Source organism: Perissodus microlepis, chromosome 10, assembly GCF_051167445.1.
Source record: "Perissodus microlepis isolate ML-2025 ecotype Zambia chromosome 10, ASM5116744v1, whole genome shotgun sequence".
NCBI classification, from domain to species: domain Eukaryota; kingdom Metazoa; phylum Chordata; class Actinopteri; order Cichliformes; family Cichlidae; genus Perissodus; species Perissodus microlepis.
Genome location: NC_140470.1, coordinates 20,394,356 through 20,416,725, shown reverse-complemented (window position 1 = coordinate 20,416,725; position 22,370 = coordinate 20,394,356). Strand labels below are relative to the sequence as shown.

The 22,370-nt window shown below is 39.8% G+C and overlaps 1 protein-coding gene across 2 annotated transcripts in view; it reads right to left on the bottom strand.

Moving 5' to 3' along the window:
* The window catches only part of nsg2 (neuronal vesicle trafficking associated 2), a 47,141-nt gene that overhangs the window by 4,027 nt on the left and 20,744 nt on the right, over nt 1-22,370 (bottom strand). For both annotated transcript variants that reach the window (XM_084940623.1, XM_084940622.1), the window contains exon 4: nt 2,959-3,069. In XM_084940623.1, the coding sequence (XP_084796749.1) occupies nt 2,959-3,069 (111 nt within the window). The remainder of the gene's footprint in view (nt 1-2,958; nt 3,070-22,370) is intronic.

Here is a 22,370-nt window from a genome sequence, read left to right as displayed (position 1 = left end):
TTTTAGACTTGGATGCTCCAGTTTCTCCCGCTCTCAGGGGAGGAACTTCAACAGAAAAACAAAAAAAGGAATGGAAAGAAAATCTCATTATGGTGACATGTCGTAGCTGGACCTTAAAATATTCTTCACAGCTCATGCCTTCTTCAGGATGTAGCACGAATGAGCTGAAGGGGATGTATGTACAGGAGAGGCACGAGCACGCGAGCATATAATCAAACAACAGCTGCTCCACCTCCAAAACAATTTGATTAGACATTGGAGCCTATTGATTTTGCACACGCTGAGATATCTTTCAGTTACACAGATGCTCAAAAACAACAGCAACGACCAAACAAAGAGGAAAAAATGATAAATGAGAACCACACATGTGACACCGCAGAGTATTGAACATTTTGGTGTTAAAGAACAGCACTTGATATTGATTTAAACAACAGTAACACACAAAGACGACATAAACCACACAATCATCACAAAAATAACTAAAATCTCTTCCTTAAAGACCTGGATCCATAGCTTACCATTGCTAGATCCAAAATGTTTTACAGTGCATTAACATCTTCACACATTTTTATGTTCTCACTCCTCAAACAAGCACATCAACTTTCTCCACTTGGCTATCTTTGCACATTAAAAAAAAAAAGCTTTCACACATCAATAAACCAGAAAATCTTTGCTGAGGGCTCACAGTTTCTTTTAACGGGGGCTTAAAATCAATATACCTCGCGGATAGTTGAGTGTTTAAGAAGATTTTGTGCTGATGAGAGATTTGGAAAAGCAGGTTCAAGAAATAACATCCAGATTTTGTACCTATGAGCATAAACCGAGGCTGCAATAGCTAGGATGTGTTTAGAAAGCAATGTGCAACTAAAAACACTCACATGTCTCATTTTGATTAAGCAAATCATTTAATTGAACCCTATCTGATAACCCTGGGTGGTCTGAGGTTAAATATATCATTACTCCCTTGCCTGAGGAAACCATCTACTGTGAGGCTTCTCACCAGGTCCTGTAAAGGTCCCGTGTGACACTAATTCTGTCGTCTTTACACTGACTCCCTGTGAAGTTTGGGGCTCAGTGTGAGACTTTGGTAATCACTTTCAGAGCGCTTCATGGTCAGACGCTTCCCCTAGTGAACTTCTCCATCCACGCGTAACTAATAAGCCTCTGAGGTCAGCTAATCAGTGCATTTGGTGGTACCTCGATCTAGGTCAAGGACAAACTAAGACGGCGCATTTTAGTTTGTGGCTCCCAAGTTGTGGAACTCGCTTTAATTTGACTTCAGCTCTGTGGACACTCATGTGGACCCACCCATGCAGGATTGCTTCTATCTACTTTTATCCATTCATAGCATTTTAATTGTTGTTTATATTGCCACACACTTTGCAACATTTATTCTTGAAAAGTGCTACATAAACAAACGTTACTTACTTAAATCTTTCCCAATCCACCCATGATTACACTCAGTAATGCACCATCCATAGGAGACAAGCTTTTAAGCAGTACACACCAGGATCCAAACAAAGAACGTGGCTAAACAAAAAGGCTTTGGAAACCTCATGAGAATTTCACTTAGAGCAAGACATCTGCTACTGAAGAAAACACAGCAAAGCTTCATCATTTGTGTGTTACCTACTATTTACATCTGGATGCGTCTTTGTGGACTAAAAGAAAATTAAGCGACTGTTTGTGAGGTGATGGGAGACACTTTGGACCCAAATCTTAAGAAGGACATAGATTATATGTTAGGCCTGTTCTTACTGTTAAGTGGCTCCCATGCTGTTCTTTAATACTGAAAGGTTTGATTTTCTGTATGCTTAAGACTTGAAGACCATGCTCTGAACACTGCAAGTATTTTTTTTTCTTGGTGCATGCATAATTAATAAATAGGAGTGAATGTCTAAACAATGGAAGAGTTTTGGAGGTATGCTGATGTGCCTTACTAATTAACTCAACACAGAGGTGGGAAGTACCGAAGTACAAATACTTCTATATTTTACTTAGGTAGAGTTTTCAGGTACCTCTGACTGAGCACGTGCTGCATATTTTGATCAGTTTATTCTTATGACAATGCACTGCAGCAAAAAGATGTCAATATAATACAAATTTAATCGAATTATGGTTAAAATCTCGCTCTTTATTGATTAATTGATTAAACATCAGATAATTTTGTACATCCCACTTGACATCCTGTGAGCATGACTTCCAGTTCAAAGCCTAAATTCAAGGGGTTTAACAAACATATTGCATTAATTATTTAGAAATTAGTTCAGAAACTCAAAAGTATTTAGATAATATGATACAGGGATTGTTTTGGGTTTTTTTTTTTTTATACAAGGACTCATTTACCTATAGTAGGCTAAAACCTGATATTAGGTTATCCAAAATATTACAATATTCACAGAGGAATGAATGGGCAGTTTGAAGAAGTGCACCTCGATAGGCATGATAAACCAAATGACATTATATTATGTGGGGCTTTTACTTGACTCTGTCTCTCCTTTTGAGACCAACCAGATTAATTCAGACAAGTGCTATAGAAGTAGTGAAAAACCACAGTGCTATTGAGATTATTCATCTCTTCTTGACATGATCCTATTTAGGATGTGACAGATGTGTTTCCACTTGATATATTACCTGGAAATCTCCAAGACAGGAAAAGATCTACTGTAGCATACTGATAACCCTCAAATATGTTGTTTTGGAGAAAAGGAAGAAGGTAGTCCAAGTATTCACAAAAGGCATGAAGGTGCAAGAATTAAGATAGACATATTAATAAAAAATCATGCTAAGAAATGGCTCAATAATAATAAGTTATTGTGTGCTGCAGGCTTGCTCAGCACTGAAGAGGCTAATCTACAACCCACATTCCAGCACAAACCAGCTACTGTGTTAAACACCTCTCCTAATAAATGTGCTGTTGAGCAATAAAATGAAACACTGGCCGTTTATGGGTATTACCTTATAAATGAATCCATCTGGGCAGGCGTGGTCGTAGGTGAAGGCTTTATAAACCACCAGGAACACAATGCAGGCAAGGAAGGCCAAGGCCAGGATGATCAGAATTGTCACCTGCAGGGAGGACAAACACTGGTCAGAGCAATAATGGACGATTGTAGTTTTCGTGAGGCAGGCTTAGGGTTAGACAGCGAGAAAGATTGAGCGTGTGCACCAGTGTGTGTCTACATGTGTATGTGTAGTCGTGACAAATGGTAAGATGTTGTTGACTGAGGTCAAAAGCTCCTCAAGGCAAGGTGTTCCTGTTGAAATATGTGATGAATGACTCAAGTGGTGACACTATTAAAAGGTACCTTGTTTCCACGGTGACAATACTGCAAAGATAAGACATTAAGTGAGCGAGGTAAATCACTGTTCTGTTTACCTTTGTTCAGGTATATATGTGTGTTTCTCTGATACGGTAAATGCATATTTTGCACCAACACCTTTGTCACTAAAAGGTCTCTCTTTTTTTTTTCTTTCAAAAACTCAGTTTGAATCAAAGCTCTTTTCTGTTCAAGCATCCCAGTAAGCTGTGACAGGTGTGACAGCGAGCCTCCACATACCATCCCTGGCCTGTCGTGCTACATATCCATCTAGATCGCTTTGGTGTGAATTACCCACCTTCGAAGACCTTGCTGTAGAAATGTCTGCCCTCTCTTGGTTATAATGAAACTGACACTTGGTTTATAAACCCACAATCCATGTTGAGAGCCATTTCATGTTGGAACTATTTCTAACAAACTACACCCACCAGTTGTATCAGTGCATAGCAAAAAGTGAATATCTACCCACGGCGAGAGGCTGTGTTCATGACAGGATGTAAATATTAGTGACCCCACACTGCAGAACTACAGTATAATGTTAGTGAGCTGGATGCTTGTTTTACTTGGCAGCCAACCCACAACAGGGTAATTTAGATGGGTAAACAGTGTTACAGATAAAAGGAAAAGCAGGTAAAATTGATTTGGGGATAATGATCCCTTCAAGTTTTGTCATCATCTGAATTCATTGTCTTTGTCCTGTCTTCCTCCATTTACCCCCAGTTGGGGGTAGAAGATTTAGATTTGTTCTGTTTGTGCATGATGTATTGTATATTTTGTTTTAGACTGCTGTATGTGAAGCAAATTAGCCCACAATGATATGGCATTAAATTGGTCCTGAAAGATACGTATCTATGAATTCTTATTTCATAGATCCAACAAGGTGCTGGAAACATTCCTCACAGGCTTGACGGCATCACGCAGTTGCTGTACAACCCTTATACAAATTGTGCATTTCACCAAAAAGGTGGCCTGTTGGATTGAGATCTGGTGACTGTGAAAAACATTTGATTACAGTGAACTATTGCTATGTTCAAGAAACTATTCTAAGTTAGTTTAAGACATCAGAAGATGGGTACACTGTGGTCATAAAGGACTGTACATGGTCAGTAACAACACTCGGGCTGTGGCATTTCACCCTCTATCACCCAGGACTTACACTTAGTATAAGTAATTTTGGCTGTAAAACTATTTTAAAAATCTAATCTTTTAGGAACCATTTGAATGTTTTCCTCAGCCCAGAATAGTTGAGGAGTTACGGTAATGTGAAGTGCACATGGTGAAATCTAGGCAGAGCTGATTTTTCTGTCTGTGTTCAGACGCCAGAACCCAGTAAATGCTTTATGCTACTGTGATACATCAAAAATCCCTGTAAAGCTCGTCTTTTCTTCTTTCTGAAGCCAATTTAATTTAATCTGTAGCACAAACAGTAAAAGAGTGACAGTTAAAGAGCACCTGTAAAAAGAGCCAGGGTTAAACAATGCTTAGCTGGTACTAAAGGGCCCAAAGTGTGCCAAGAAAACCTTCTCCATGCCATTACATCACCACTAACAGCGTGAATTGCTTAACAGGGCAGGATGGATCCATGTTTTCATGCTCTTTACACCAGATTTTCCATTTTTCTAAAGTAGAACAGCATTGTTTTTTCTGTTTGCTTGTTTTGTTTTTATCCATGTCGCAGTCACTCTGTTGTTAAAAATGCTATCGACTGGTTTTTGGACGTCTTGTCTGTGAGTCATCCACGTGAATCAATCAGAACCCTTCCTGCCACCAAACCTGCGCTAATTGTCAGCGCACTGACTTAGTGAATTAGCCCAGTTAGTGAATTAGCCCACCATTTAATTTCTGAAATTTTCCAGCTGCTCACTGCCAAAAGCAGAAGAAAGAAAAGTGCCCTTCATTTTTCACTGTAAATAACAGGGTGTGCAAAAGAGAATTATAAATTGCATATTCTTGATCTCAATGAAATATAATTTAAAAGAAAAAAAAATGAAACAAAGCATAATGTTTGGGTCAGTTTCAATAACAAGGGCCAATGAAATGTTATCAGCCTGGACAAGCACTTGTATGGAATCAAAAACATTATGCAGTGTGAAAAATGCCCAAATATCAGCCCAAAGCAGAGCTAATCGAAAATGATGGAAGTAACGCATTTATTTCTGCATGCTGATGCAAATGTGTAGTTTGATGTGTGAAATATTCATTTCCCTGGCAGGCTAGACAATGTTGTAGTAAAGTAGATTAACATATAAAAGGATTTGTTTCCTCCTACTTTCTACTTGACACCCTGATTGGGTGCTTCTGAGTGAGCATTTAATTAGAATTATGCAAATGGAGTACAAAGGATAGCTGTAGGTAAGTGTGAGCTGAATGAACATAGCTGTATCTCCTAAAAAAAAGAAAAAAGTTAATATTAAAAGTCAGAGTTATCCCAGGGAGTCAGCTGAAATATGGAATGTTCCATAATAGATGAACGTATCAAATTTTCTCTTTTCATTTCTAGACCAATGTTAAAGCCCGATTTACTGCTCTGTATACAATCTGTCACAGCGAGATGTCAGAGCAATTACGCGCGGTTGTAATCATCAGTCTCCATCAGCATTATGCGGGTGGACAGTGACACTCAAGCTAAGTGACTGTTTACTTGGTGTCAACCGGGGGACACGACTCTCAGCCTCGGTTGCTGCTGACACTTTTTGTAAATCACATCTCCCGCACTGCTAAACATTAAAAGAACGCGCTGAAAGTCATGGCTAACTCGTCTTTAGGGAGCAGCGGCAGACGTGGAGTGACTGACGAAGGACCCACCCCCTTTTTTTTGAAGTCCTGAATAGCGATGCACATGAAACGGGCTTATTAAGAAGAAGGATTACTGTAAAGCTCCTCATATCATGAAGAAAGCAATGTGAGTTGCTCATGCATGTGGGCTTTAAAACTTAAAAACTCTGAAGCATGAAAAGAAGGCTGGAGTCTGAAGAGATCTGCACTTCTGTGTGCTGCTAAAAATGGAGGGAATTTAAAGAGTCTTCATGCACGCGCTGGAACCGTTTGTCTGAAATAGTCATTTAGCGGATTATTTACTAAATGACATTTTTAAAATTAGGTTGTGACATATTACATACATAAAACAGATTAGCGGGATTAACCCTTGCACCGAGTGTGTAGCGTTGATGTTTATGTTCAGTCTCTCTCTGATGTTAATTGTTGTTGGAGGGACGACTCAAGCAGGAATTTAGCCCACCCTCGGTGACAGAAATGATCGCCCTAAAATCCCTGTTGATGCAGCTGCTGTGGCCATGTGGTGTGCAAATCCATTAAAAATCTATCCTGACCTTTCTCCATTATTCATAATCTGGCTGAACTCTGCAGTAAACCTTAGAAGGTTCAGCTGAGGGAAGACGACTCCCTCCATGCATGTAATGGCTTCAAACTTCTATTTACTGTCTTACTGTAATATTTCGCTGCTATAGGACGACACTACTGTACTCATGTATCTGATCTGAGCGCATTTATGGAACAGAACAAGCTACACCAGAACATAACAGAGCAGAGAAATGCTATAATTATTCTAGCAAGGCACCCACATCAGCGTCATCCCATTTTCTTCTCAGTATACTCAATGTGACTGTTTTGTCACTAGCACTTCAGTATGTGTCATACTACACTACTATCACCACCAACACAACCACCATCCCATTTTCTGTGCAACACAGATAACAGACAAACGCTTGTTTGTCTTGGATGCAGGTAGAGGCGCAGCATGTTGTTGCGCTTTGAATAAAGAACAGCGTGTCTTTAACAAGGATTGGCTTCATGAGCAGAGGCTGGATGGCTACAGGTAACCGTGCCTGCTGGGGCTTTAATCACTTCACCTAATCCACCGTGGGGGTGGGGCCGAGGGAAAAAGACCTCAAACTGTCTGCATTTAAAACCACACAAACCAAAAAATAATAATTAAAAATAGATTTGACAAGCATCACAGGCTTCCTGTGGATCCACACTGTTTGCTCACATGAAAGACTAATAAGAACTCATGAGTAAAGTAAGTACAACAAGGTTGAGAAAAGCAAACTTTCAGCAAATTTATATGTAGAATTTATATTAATTTTATTCCGAGTTAAAATGTGCGTTCTCTACACTCATCAAACACTTTATCAGGCACCTCATGAGTACCAGTAGCAACACTCCACAGAGATATTGGTCTTTAATGACATGACAGTATCGCACAGTTGCTGTAGACTTACCTGACGGACTTTCATAATTGAAATCTCCACCACAAAGTTGCTCTATTAGACTGAGATCTGGTGACTGTGGAGGCCATTTGAGTACATTGAACTCATGTCATGCTCATCACCCAGTTTGAGATGACTTTTTTTCATGTTTATTAGCATTTGCTACTTATATGTTTAAATAAAGATTTAATTTGTTTATTCAAAATCAAGGATAAAGTCAGAAACTATGGAACTTCTCAGCGAAGGCTATTGACATCATCTTCTTGGTTAATCTGCTCACATTTTAAAAATACTGACGGCCTGTGATAGTTATTTTAAAATCCTATAGGTAAATTTCAGAAAATTCGACCTCTGACTTTGACAAAGTCACTGAGATTTAAACTTATCGCCTCGTTCTCGGGTTACTGTGTTCACAAACTTGGGTGCCTGCCCACCTGTCATCCCAGTTGGGTGACGACAATACCTCATCAGCCTTTATGGCAGAGGGGTAAAAACGTTATTACCTGCCGGTAACTGATGCCCTCAGGGGTCGGTGCGTTGGTGGTTCTTGGTATCCGGGGATGGGCGCTCAGGTATGTACCAGCTCACTCCCGGTGACTACTTGGCCTGGTGCCTGTTGCTCGGTCAGGCTTCTTCCAGGGCAAAGGGGGCCCTCGGGCCTCCGGCCTCTGGGCCTGCGGCTCGGTTCACTCTGGCACAGCTGGCTGCTGGCAGAGCCGACGGGCACGCCACTGCAGCCCCCTCTGGCTTCTGCTCTGTGGCTACTGGGTGACCCCTTATCTGGGGCTCTCCTCAGCTCTTCCCAGGAGGGTGGCACGGATGCCCCTCCGGTGGTCCTCCTTGGGCTCTCGCACTCTGGGGCCTCTGGATGTCTGGAGCCTGGATCTCCTCCATGCCTGCTTCATGCCCTGGGGGACAGGGCTATGGCTCTCTACGTCCTCTAGCAGACCGTTACATGGGGAAACCTTTTGAATACAAGCGCTGATCCACACAGGTGTGCACACGGGTGTTCACTGTTCATAGACATAAACTACACCTTTATTGGCTGCTATTTCCAAGCACATTGTGCGCTGTCGGTCCTGCTTGCTACACAACAACATTCAATATTTAGTATTTACTGCTGTTTACACTTAGCTAGATTAACGTGATGGTGTTGTGTTTAGTATGTTGCTCTGTTTTTTTTTTTGTGCTTGTTTTCTCTTCTTTTTCTCTGAACAGGTGATCCAGGAGATTTTTTTTTCTCTTATTTCTCCTTTTAAGTGCCCTTTCTCACTGTCCCTCTTCCCTTCTGTTTTTCTTTTCCTTCATCTTTCTTTCTCTCTTTCCTATCCCTCAGTCATGTCTGTCCCGTCTGTAACAACTGAAAATAAAATAAAATAAATAATAACAACAAAGGTTGATCAAATGGACCAATACGGCAAGGTCGTGATGATCCATTTGGCAAAGTAAATCCATTGGGTATCCTTGTTGGTCTTCAGACAACAATTCTGACGGCTAAAGAACCAAATGGAGCAGGCAAAAAGAAAAAAGAAAAAAAAAGAATAAACTAGAATGTAGTTTAAGACCATCCACTCGAGATAGTTTCCTCAATCTGTTGACCTGTTTGCCATTTTTGCTCAAAATGGCCTGCAGGTTGTTTTTCTTTCAATCAGGCTTAAATATATTTATATTTATATATCTATAATCTTGTACTTCCCTATCTGCCTTTTATTCTTCTCTACAACAGGCAGCTGTCGACAGTTGTGAATTTCAGAGAAAGACAAAAAACAAAGCAGATTATAAAAGATCCATTAGGATTGTTCCTCTGCTCCCCTGCTTTCTCATCACTGACTGCAGATTACACATCTACAGTTTACCTATTGTTTACCACATCTTTCATAACATACACACACACACACACACACACACACACACACACACACACACACACACACACACACACACACACACACACACACACACACACCACCTGCTTATTTTCTCAAACTCCCTTTGGATTGTAGAAAATAATTGATTGCGAGTGAGATATTTTCCACAAAATACATTTTTCTTTTATTATTTATGGCTGCACGGTGCATCACAAGTTCAAAGGCAGTGAGTTTTCTAAATAGATGTGCTTCTTCACAGTGTGTTTTCCCACCATTTGACATATGATTTCTCTCCTTTTTTGTTTTTTTTTTTCCCGACGCCGTGCTAGGTTAGAATGCAACACACCACCCACACTCTCTGCTGTAAGTTGACAGGCCATATGGGGGGAGCAGACACCGCCTTACATTCGAGGAACAGAGGAGAATATGTAAGTGCGCGTCTGAGCAGGAGAGAAAAGAAAGGTGGGTGTGTGACAGGAGAGAGATACGGTGCTGATAAAACAGATAACTAAGTGACAGAGGGAGCAAAGCGAGAAATAAAGAAAGAGATGACAAAGGCAATAAAGCAGCAGGCAAAAGGCAGACAGCGAATGACAGAGATCCAGGGGCAGATGGAGAATCTTGTTCCCTGTTTTGGTAGCAGGTGGCAGGGACAGACAGACACACAGAGAGGCAGGCGGGAGGGCAGCAAACGCAATGGGATATCAGTTGTTGCATCGATCAATACAGTGCTGAAGAAAGCATGAATAACTGCTTTTCATTCATCTTCCTATTACCCCTCTGACATCTTCTCAAGAGCAGCACAAAGGAAGCTCAATCTCTTAAATTTTCATCTATTATTTTCCATTCAGCAGTGAGCTGAATGAATCTGCGCTCGCACGGGCATGTGGCGCTACAAGCATTAAAAACAGCCACGTTATCGAATGAGGACTGTTCGAATGCTAAAAAGTTTCACCTTAGCTGTAGTATCTCAAACGCCCCAAGGGAAATTTTGTTGATTAATGAAATTAATTATGTTGTTGACAGGCTGAGTTAGTGCAGAGTGAAAGCCTCCCCTACAAAAATAAATGATTTTTTTTTAAAAAAGCTTAAAGGTCACTGGTCAGCGGCAAATGCCAGTATGTCAATCAGACTCAACATCCAAAAATAAAGGATGTGGGGAAGGACCCTTTAAAAGTCTGACTATAAACTTGAGCAGTGCTTGAGCAGCCCGTGGGTTAAATTCTGAAACTACGTCACTAGAAAGAAATCAGACAAGGCAAAAAAAGAGCAATTAGACGACTTAAATGTCAAATATAAATATCCATGGAAGTTTCCAGATCAAAATCCTCTTTGAAACTCGGCTTGCTCTTCCTATTTGATGTGGTGTTCTTGTCACACATGCGGCACAACTAATAGGATTTAAGTACAGGTAGTCTTTGTCCAAATCCTTCTGGACTTGAAGTTTTATCACCTCGGTGACTAAAAGTTTATTACAAAGCTAAAATCACAATGCAAATCTTTACAGAATTTTCAGATTAAATCCAGAATCATCTGAGCTTTAGTAACATTTTGTTTATGAGTAAGGTCAGAACAAGTGCGACTGGAACTGGACTACTAACACTGGCTCGTGGCAACAAAGTGGAAAAGAAAAACGGTATTCTTGCAATGAGGGCTGAATTTTTGTTGTTTATTCATCATGCTCCATTGATAAGTAAGAACGTTAAGAATGTAAAAATACACAATTTAGCAAAGCTAATCTTTTATTTTTATATTTTTTCATATATAATTAATATTTTTTTCATATATTAACATTTCAGCCGTCTTTGGAAACATACGATCCAATCCAGCCTAAAGATATAAGAGCAGAGATGGACATGTGCCTAATCCAGAATAAAACCCTCACCTATATGTCACATGCACAATGCTTTAAGCCATGGATCAGCTAGCTACATATAATTTTAAATTAAATATTCTCTTATCCTCTTAAGGAAGTTCAGTAAGGCAGAAACTAATGAAATGTGTGAACGGATACCTTTTAAAGCATTTGGTTGGAAGCTATCACTGATAACTGAAAGGTCACAGGTTGGATCCTCATGCAAAATACACCACTCAAACATACTCTTTCACTATATGCGATATAAATGTGGACATGGCCATTAGATAAATGATGACAGAAAATTACCGGAATACTTTGTCACTTCAAGGACGGTAGGTGATGTGGTTAAAATCGTTGAAAAAGAAAAAATAGGAGCGGACGTCTAGGCTTCAGGCCATTTTATTAAACTTTAAGGTAAATACTGTTTTTAATCATATATAAAGTAATACTATCAGCACCACAGACACAATCTGTGTTAGCCCTGCGATAGACCGGCGATGTATCCAGGCTGTACCCTGGCTCTTGCTCTATGGAAGGTGGGACAGGCTCCGGTATCCCCCGCCCCCCAAGTGAGCCTGATAAGGATAAGTGGAACAGGATGGATGGATAAATCCTCACTTTCTTTCTTCCACTCTACTTTTAAGGTTTTGTTAAAACTCTTTTTCCAACTACAGTCGAGCCATGTTGTGCAGTATTTAGGAAGAACAGCTCTTCTTTCATGGATTTTCTTCTACTTGGATTTTGGCAATTGTGCCTTCTAATCCTGCACGTTGTTTTTCTCTCCAAAGAAACTCAGGTGAAAAATTCACTTTGTTTTTAGCATATACAACAAAGGCAAGCCTCAAAGCCAGCTCTGTTTGGGGAGCCTGCTACCTCAGAGCAGAGTATCTGAGACAGGGCAGCGGGATGTCAAGGAGACCATGTAGGCGGATTTGGGCTCTCGAGAACTGGTTATCCGGTTGAGACAAGCGCAGCTTCAGTAGCGTGGCAGCAGAGCCCAAACACTCCACTGTCGAGGTGCATCATGTCTCGGACGAAAACACAAACTATTAAAATGCCAACCTGAGAAAACGCACGATTTTGCCCTGAATTGAGGTCAGCTGAGGCCTGCACAGAGGAGCAAGTCCCCCTACCCAGAGCACCCAGATTCCTTGAGGGAGGTCAACAAGTTACACTTGTTCGCTCTTTCTCAAAAACAATGACTAGAACATCTGCGGTGTGATTATTCATGCAGAAAACCTGCTGTTTTTCTCTGCATGTGAGGTGAATTTATTACAAATTTTAAATAGAGGTCACTTTATTTATTCTGTATATTCATGACAGTAGTCTTTGATCACCAAACTCAAGTTTTACAGAAATATATGGCAAAAACTGCGCTGATTAAAACCTGCATTCTGTCTGGTATGAACAAATATAATCTCCTTCTCTCTGACTGTGCATATCCGGGGGTGAATGAGCTGCAAACATCTTGCACTTGCAATGTCCTCTGCGGCCTCCTGCATTAAAGCACAGCAAGAGTTGCTGAATTTTCTTTTTAACTGAACCAGGTTGGCGGTTGCACCGGATTGCAGGAACACAATGAAGAAGGCTTTGCATCCCTCGGATTATGTGCTGAAAGGAAAGTACACAAGCCAAGCACAGAGCAGTCTTTTAAAATCCTAACCCCCCCCCCCTCCTCGCCCATGAAAAGAACATCACATGTGTAACAACTGCTTTATGCAGATTGTAGTCATCACAGTTTGAAAATTTCACCTTTTAATCATGTTAAACCACAGGACACACTTGCATATCAGTCATTTCCACTCATAATAATCAAAGATTTCTGATGTAATCTCAAAGGATCCAACAGCTCTCATGCTGTGTTGGAAGACTTATGTTCTGCTCACTAAAAGATAACGTAGCAGTGTCCACAGCCCATTTTTATGGAGACAAGCACAGCGTCTTTACACACTGGTGTTTAAATGGGACATTTAGGATTATAGCAAGCTAACTTTAGTCTCAGGACTAATCTGTTATTCTTTTTGGATGTGTGTCTATAGACAATGTCATTGTTAATTTTTCACCTCCTCGTCTGTTTGCTGTAAGATGTGTCATTAGAGAGCATCAAACTTTTCTCACTCAGAATCCACAAGCTCAGCAGCGAGTGTGACAGTGCATGTTCAGCGGGAGATGAGTGCTAATTATGATAATGCATCCCAATTAGGCGAGGTCTCTATGGAGACAAAACTTCAAAGGTTTTGCCTGTATGCACTGCGTATTAGTTAGAGATGTTACACGGAGGAGAAGGTTCTTAGAGTATAGAGTCCAAATCAAAAAGCAGGTGGGTTAGAATAAAAAGAAAAGACAGAAATAAAAATGGACAGAAAGGGTGAAAGAGGCCAAAAAAACAAACAAACCCACAACGTCAAAAACAACTGAATAAAAGTCCAGAAACCTGTTTTCCCTAAAATGTGAGTCTACAGTCCACCGGAAAGAGAGCCACTAATCAGTAATGATAACAAATCTGAATGCATCCTCAATAATATGAACACACAAAAACACTTAAATGCTAATCATGAATCCGTAGTAAATCCCTGAGGAGACTGAAATTCTCGATTAGGTTTGCTAATCAGCTCCTACTCTGCTAGATGAAGCTGCTGCAGGAGAGGAGATATTATTAATGATGGGACCTGCCTGCTAACACAAAGCGCACCTCTAAACAGCTGTTTACCTCGCAAGACAAGGTCCATTACTCTAATGTATCCCCAGCTCTCAGTCTCCTGGGTACGTTTTATGTTCCTGCATTTGTTCAGCATGCGCACAGATGTGTGTGCATGAACGCGTTTGTGTGTACGTGTAACACAGTATGTTAAATGTTAGTAAAATGTATCCACGTGTCCTGGGATTTTTCATCTTTGGAAAATGTTCACCCAAAAAAAATTAAATTTTGACTTAGTTTGGGATTTCATACAGTAAGCTCAAACAGTTTTAATTGTAGTAATTTATTTGAGATCTTTGGGTGTGATTTACATGCTTTACCTACGCACTGACGGGACCCCAACAGAAGCAGAAAACATTGAGGGCGACTCGTTCAGCCATGACACAAAGTTGTAGAGTCGTTCACGTCTGGTACGAAAATTAAACACGCTTAAATTACTCAAAAGCCACGTTAACAGCCTGGTAGTGGTTAGTAGCTATGGCTATAAATCAAATGGTAACGTGGTGCTAGGCATGAAAGATAATCAGCATTATGATTAATTCTATTTATTAACAGTCACATCAAGGTGAAAAAACCCCGACAATCACAAAACCCCCTATGAGCAAGCAAATATTGCCTCTTCATTTTTTTTTTTGCAATTTTTGCCCCTCTTAGTACCGAAAATGGAGTTGAGTATATATTTATTTGTATTGTTGAGTACAACAATATAAAATGTGGACGTAGCTTCTGAGAAAGGAAAAATGAAGCCAGTGCAGAAGTGGCTTAAACATTAATCGAGCCTTTCTGTTTTGTCCTCTGTAAACATTTTCCTGCTGGATTTATGGTTTCACACCCACATTTTGGGCAACACTGAATCAAAATTACATCTACCCGATTTCAAAATCGAGGATTATCTGTGGTATGAAACTGCATGCTGATTAGCTAACTAGCTGTCAATCACAAGTCATTAGCCCATTCGTGTTTTTGTATGTAAATTTCCATCTTCTATTAGAGATTACTTTCCTAAAGTACTTGCTTACTTTCTCTTTCAATGCTTTGCATCACAGTGAAACTCTCTCCCATAGTGTTTTGTTTCCATCTCTATGTTCTCTATTTTCTTTTCTCCTTCCCCTCATCCCACACACCGGTCACAGCAGATGGCTTCCCATCGATGAGCCTGGTTTCTTCCTTTTAAAAGGGAGTTTTTCCTTCCCACATCACAAAATGCTTGCTCATAGACAACAGTTTGACTTAAAGGGTTTTCTCCAGAATACTTTAGGTCTTTACCTGGCGATATATAGTGTGCCTTAAGGTGACTGCTGTTACAATTTAGTGCCGCATAAATAAACCTAAATTGAATTCTCTACATCTCTTGTAAAAAGTCACTGTCCTAATGTTTCAGTAGCAGTATAGAAATCTATGAGCTGTAGTAGCAGTAGTATTTTTATTATATATCTCCCATACTATAATAATTTTGTTATTACACAGAGCTCTGCTTATCTTATCTTAAGAAATATTTTACCAGAGAATAATAGCAAATAATTACTTCCTCACTTGTAGTTTACAGTCCTGTGTGTCCTACAGTGATGATGCAATCCGGTCGTTAAGTCTGACGTCACTAGCCGTGTCTGGGCCTAAACTCCGCTGCAGGTCCATATATCAAACGATCACTATGGCATTACTGAGAGTTGAAAAACTGTCTAAAGTCTTTCATCTTTAATAAAATGATCAGCGTTCTGCTCTACCAGGTGTAACAATTGAGTTTAACATCCAGGCATCCATGAAAACGGAATTTATGACATTTAACGGAGTTAGAAGTTAGCAGGAAGTTAGCTCGCTAGCTTCTATCTAAATACAATATAGCATGTCCTGACTGCGGGGTTTTGGAAACAAATTAAAACGTACAGCTCTGTTATCACTTCCAACATAAATGAAGACAGAAAACTAAACAGCAGTGATGCTTGTAGTGTTACTGAATTTTGGCTAGCTGGTATTTAATGATGTGCTACGTGACCGCTAGCGACACAGCTACGTTAGCATAATATAAACAAGCTAACTTTTTTTCCACTCGATAAAAGTTAACGTGAGTGTTCTGGGTGGTCAGGAACAAATGTAATCGCATGGCAGGATGCTGTAAAAGGACCAAACTTCAGCCAGGAGAACAACTGAGATAATCCATCCACAATACGAGGTTAGTCATTCATCTACTGCTGCATGGGCTGGGCTGTAGATACATCCTAAGGTTTTAAAAACTGAGCTTAAATAAATGATTAGCGGTAATAAAAGCTGAGGGAGGTCAACAGTGATCACTGACTGTTTTAGGAGCTTTTTGAGATTAAACAGAAGAAAATACAAAACATTAAACATGTTAACAACACAAAAGCCATATTAAACGCAGACTACTTTAGGCCCAGAAGTAGGATTCGTCACGTCATCACTTAACAACCGGATAAGAGTGATACCACTGGTGTCTGTAGTCTGAAAACACCACGAGGAAGACATAAGGAAGTGAGAGGTGGATCGATTTGGAGGACAGATGTTACAGTGAGAGGAAGCAACAGAGAAGTATAAAGTGAAGGGTCAGACTAGTCATCCGCAGTCTGTCTGTCTCCTAATTGCTCCCATGGCTCAGCTTGTCAGAACACCAGCAGCCAGGAGGACAACTCAGGCTGAGGACAGGGAGCACACTGGCCACTCACTTTTTTCCTCCACTTGATTTTTTTTTTTTGCCTCCCCAACATGGAAACATCAAAGCCTGGCTTTTTCTCCAATTGAATCTTTTTTAAGTTTTTAACGCTGCACAATTTGCAGAAATTGGCAGCCCGTGAACTCGATCAGCTGCCACTGAGAAGTTAAGAGGCAGCAGAAATGCGATCGCTGGAGGAGTCTTACAGGCCTTGTATTCCTGATTGTAAAGATTACATTAAAATCTGGCATTTCTTGTGAAAGACAAGAACTCAAACAAATTCCTGCAACTAATTTAAAAGATTTTCTGATCTGATATCATTATGGTAAATGTGAGGTTAAATTTAAGCACCAAAATAACATGGTCTCGGTAAGAGAAAGCCAGGGTTGTGAGCAAATCCTTTAGGAACAACTGTGTATCCTCATCAAATTACTCTTTTGGGGAAAAATCTGATACATTAAAAATTTATTTGATACTCACCTTTAATTGCTTTTGCATAGTCCCGAGGCATTAGTGGCTGTCTGCACTGGCAGTTAAAAATCTGACTTACTAATCTTAAATTTTACACTCAGAATCAGATTTAGATTCATGGTTTTAAAAGAATGCCATCTTTTTTGCCATACAAAGAAATCCTTTTAAGCCACTCGATCAGCACCAAACACTGAGGACTTTTCCTGGGGCAATGGAATCATTTTCAGCCAAATTTTGTTATAATACTCTGACACATTTTCCCATTTGTCAAAACAAAAGAGATAGATGATAATTGCATTCGCAGGCAATCTCTAACCAACCAATTAAGCCTAAAGAAACTTAATTTTACATCTAAAACGGAATCAGATTTCATAGCAATGAACTCGTGGATTTCCTTTTTGTACCGCGGTGGACTTAAAAAACAAAACCAACTGATACAGAACATTTAAACAAGTCAGGCTGAAACCGCAATATGAATGCCAAGAGATTTATTAGTGTCAGACTGCATGCACTTGGCCATCGATCAGCCTCTTTTTCGTCTTGGCATCCCCTTACAACTGAGTTATTATGTCCAACAACAGAGTATGAATGCAGCTGCCTCTGCAGCCTTGAATAAAAACAAGACAGGATGGTCAAGGTTGGATGGATTCAGGATTCACTTTTGCTTTCTGTAGTCTCAAATTGGATTGATTCTTCGCCTTGACCTTTAAGATAAAAAAGGGCACGCACTTTGAATTTTTCCTTGTATACTGATTAAATAAGAGAGATGATTTATGTATATATATACTTATATCTGCTGAAATTGATAGGGAGACAGCATTTGAAGTATACCTTCCCTTGAGGTACTGATTGATATGGGAACTGAAACTAGAAGTAGAGCACAAGGGAAGCCATCTGGACCTCTAAATCATCCTAAATACCACTCACAGGGCAGCGATGTCTGTCCATTACGTGGCTTTCGTTGCTGCTGCCTTTCAGACGTGGAGTTGTCTGTCTGTCCAGCCTGTTTGTCAGTCTTTCATATGGTAGCTGGCACAGGGGACCTACAGTATTTGCAGTGACAACTAACTCATACTCAAGTCGACTTTGAGGCCTTTGAGACAGCAGACTGACCTGATCAGTGGCATATGAAGACTTACGTACACCCCCATGGAGCTGTGCAAAGGTTAGACATAAAGAGGTATCCAAACTATTTTACACTAATAACTGACTTTTCAGCTCACATTAACCTAATACAACCATCACGCATTCATTTCAGGTCCAAAGTGAATACAACAGCATGATCCAATTCATAATTTAACAATGACAGAGTGTAAGTACTTCAGGTGTGTGTGTCTACTAAAGATCTAGGTATCACATCTGGCTTATTTTATCAGAAGCCAGTTTTGAAATAATAATGTGTCTGTGATAATCTGCCAGTGGGAACTGGCACAGTTAGAAGTGTGAGTGTGGTTGTGTTAGAACTGGTGAAAATTACTTCCCAGCATAGTTTGCTGAGAGTGTGAGCACACTGGTGCCAGTGGTTGGTTAGCTATGAAACGATGGAAAGGGGAGAAAAAAGAGGAAGTTGGTGTATCAAGGCAAATGGAGGACAAGAGCACAAACTCCTAGTCTGCTTCTATATATATATATATGTAAAAAAAAATGAAAATAAATTCTGAGGGTTTTTTGGAGCCTAAATGTGGAGCCAGTAGCGGAGTCCCGACTTAGCAAGGATGACTGGACTCATCTGTATCATATAAACTTAGCCCAGAAACTAAGGAAATATATGTTTGGTTTTAAAACAATGCTCCTTTGTAATAAATACTTTTGGAAAGCCTGTTTATTTCCCCTTAAGTGATGCCACAGTTGTAAGTAAAATGTGTGTGAGCAACAGAGTATTTGAATTGCACCCATGAAAAACTTGCTAAATCTTCTCTGCCAATGCCAAACAGCTTATTACCTACTAATAAATAAACAAAATAAATAGTTTAATTAATACAGAAGACCATTATGGAAATGTTAAAAATGAACTTTGGATAATGTGTGGTATAGTTTTGCTAAAATAAAGAAAAACGGAGCAGCAAACAACAACAAAATAAGAAACAAATTATTAAAAATAAATTATTATAATAATAGAAAAAAATAGTTGGCTCTGCACAGCCAGCAACCCGCCCGGTTCTCCATGTGTCCATAATTTGCTCCGTTGCAGCTCAATATTCCATGTGTGGTCAGTCCGCTAGCCACTAGGTTTATGATAACAGGTGGCTAAGGCGGCTAACAGGTAAGTGCTAATAATTAAGTCGCTAATGCTAACGTGTACGCTGGCCAAGGTAAGATTTCTAACAGTTTAAGACGTCAGTGACCTTCTTTAAATTCCTCCTAAAGTGTCCTTCAGTGTCATGTTAACTACTTCAGGTGTCAGCGAGGGGAGGAACTGTGTACCTGACAATTACTTAATTCTTCATCATAGATCTTTACTGACCTCCTTGGACTTTCCCGTTGTTCTAATCCATCAATCATGACCACTAACCAGACGTTAATAGGCCTTGTGAAGTTAAAAGACATTGCAAAACCTTCAGCACTACTTACTCGCTTAAAATATTTAAGAGTGTTTGTATATGTTTGACTCCGTGTGGATTGGAGACAATCGAAAATAAATTCAAATTTGTGCACTTGACTCGTGTTTTTTAAATTCATTTAAAGGTGTACGCTGCACAATCATGAAATCATGAAAAAAATCATTAAAAGCCCCAAATGACAAAGAAATTCATGCCCATGTCAAGTGGATGTGAACTTCTGGCCTCAGCTGTATTGCAGATATTTTTGATGATTCTATACAATATTATATGTGCTTTGGAAAATTTCTCCCTAATCAACAAAAAAGCATCTGGCCTGCCTCCCTCCCTCTTGTTTTTTTTTTTTTTTTTGCTTAAGCAGTACTAAAGGTCCAGCGTTCAAGGTTTGGCGTTCAAATGTGCGCGTATGCATGAGTGTGGGTGTTTAATCAAAAGAGGGCTGCAAATACTCCCCACAATCAGTGCACTATTAGTCATCCGTACAAAACAAGGAAGAGCAATACGTGGAACAGGAGGCCATGTAAGGCGTCAAACCACAGCAGTAATTACTTCCAACCTGACAAACAGTGAAGGCCTTCTGTGGAGGCGGCAGAATGCAGCAAAGCTTTTATCTGAAGGCGAAATGGAGGTAATAACGGGATAATTGTTCTGGACGATAGCTGCCTCTCCCACTGCTACCTGCTAAATTCTGCTGGCACCGAGCATGTTCGGCTTGGCAGTCGTGGCACCACCATGTTACCCGTGTCTATGCATGTGTATGTTTGCGCACGAGCGAGTTTGTGTTGGCATTTATCTGGGTGTGTGAGTGTGTCAGCACTTGATGTATGTGAGTGGGTTTGAAGTGTGTGTAAAGAGGAAAAAAGCTGGCCAACTACACCATGTTTTCTGAATAACAAGCGAGCCAGAAACCAAGCTGGACAACACAACTCTCCCCTTCATCAATCTATACACCTGTATCTCTCAATCCCTGCCCTGCTGTGCTAGACTAATCTTTCCCCCCTCTTCCAATCCACAGTGCCAGAGATGATCTCCGTACTATCATTTTATGAGACAGTCTTGTGGCTGAGAATGATAGATCTTTTGGAGCAAGGGCTGTAAGGTGAATTCAAATCCAAAACGCTGTAAATACATTTTTAAATTCGCAAACCACCCTCTTGACCACAGGTGTTTGTTTCTGTGTACAAATCTCTGTTCATGTGGTCATGTTACTGTGTCATGTGCTATAAAAGAAGCCCTGTCTAAGGCTGTATGATCCCGTCAATCATCACTTTTACTTAAAACTGTGCATCAGATGAGATATTTCACTACACTTTTAAATCCACTGTACTCCTATCTTAGGTGATGTCACACAGGTATAGTACTGCACAGATATTCGTCATAGTATTGTAAAGCATAGCAAGAACAACAGCCCATAGTAATAGTGTCTGATCAGCTGTTATGTACCTACTAATCTCCATAGACAGTATATTACCATAAAATGTACAACTCCTAATTAGTATACTGGGAGCTAATGTGCAAATGATTTAAAAATGCATTTAAGAAGAGTAATATATAGAAATAACTCACACAAAAGATGATCTTAAAACATTAGGCTTTAATACACTACCATTCCTCATGCATATAAAATTCAGTGTCTGTTTTGAACTGAGACAAAATCACTTCCTGAGAAAATTTCCATTATTGGCTTCTAATTTGAACAAATATGCTAAACAGACTGGTTGGATGTCATAATTTTCCACAGTTATTCTGGGAGTAAGTGGGCAAACTGGAAGCCAGACCAAAGATCCACAACAACCAAAGTAAAACACTATTAACTAAGGATTTTAACTTTCTTTCTTTAAAGTGATTGCACAGTAGCCTTTAAGATGGCATCAATTAGTACTTGATGATTGATGTTGCTTAAATGATTAAAAAAAGACACAAAATATATTGCAATATACCATAACACAATACAGGAGCTGGCTTCCTTACTATAGGGAGAAATATGTATACTGGGCCACCTATACATTACACCGACAGAAGCTGGCTAGATGCTTGATATTTTATATACCTAAAACACTTAAAATTAAAGGTGTGGCCCAATACTTTACTTGTACTTTGTCTGTTTTATTTTTTGGAATATACTTGGATATACTAAAATATGATGAGCTCTTTCTCTGCCTGCAGTATCAACTTTAATCTTCCTTCTCTACCTATCAGGGGCATGCAGTTAAATTCAGAAACTTATTGTCCGTCTTCATTATAGCTAATGAGGTGGGAAAGGTGCCCTCCTCGGTTCATTCATGGAACAAAACAACTACGGGGAATACACTGCAGCTCATCTCTACTGTGAGTAATCAGGAAGACAGGAAAAATGAGGGAGGGAGGAGGGTAAAAGACAGACGGTGAGGGACAGAACAAGAGTAGGAAGGAGGGAAGAAGGCGAGGAAACAGGAATCAATGTCACATGAACCCGTTCTAAAGTGATGGATGTTTAAGAAAAAGGAGGATTGAAAGAATGACACAGACAAGGAGAAAGAATAATGGGAGAATAAAGTAATTACTAAATGTATCTGCTGTAATGCTCATGACACAAAAAATAATGAAATTTATTTTATGCTTTTTTTTTTCTTTTTAGGTAACAAAAGAATCAACTATTCTTTCGACTCACTTTTTCAGATCAACTATCCTTCATTCAATGTCCAGGCAAGTAACACTTTCAAA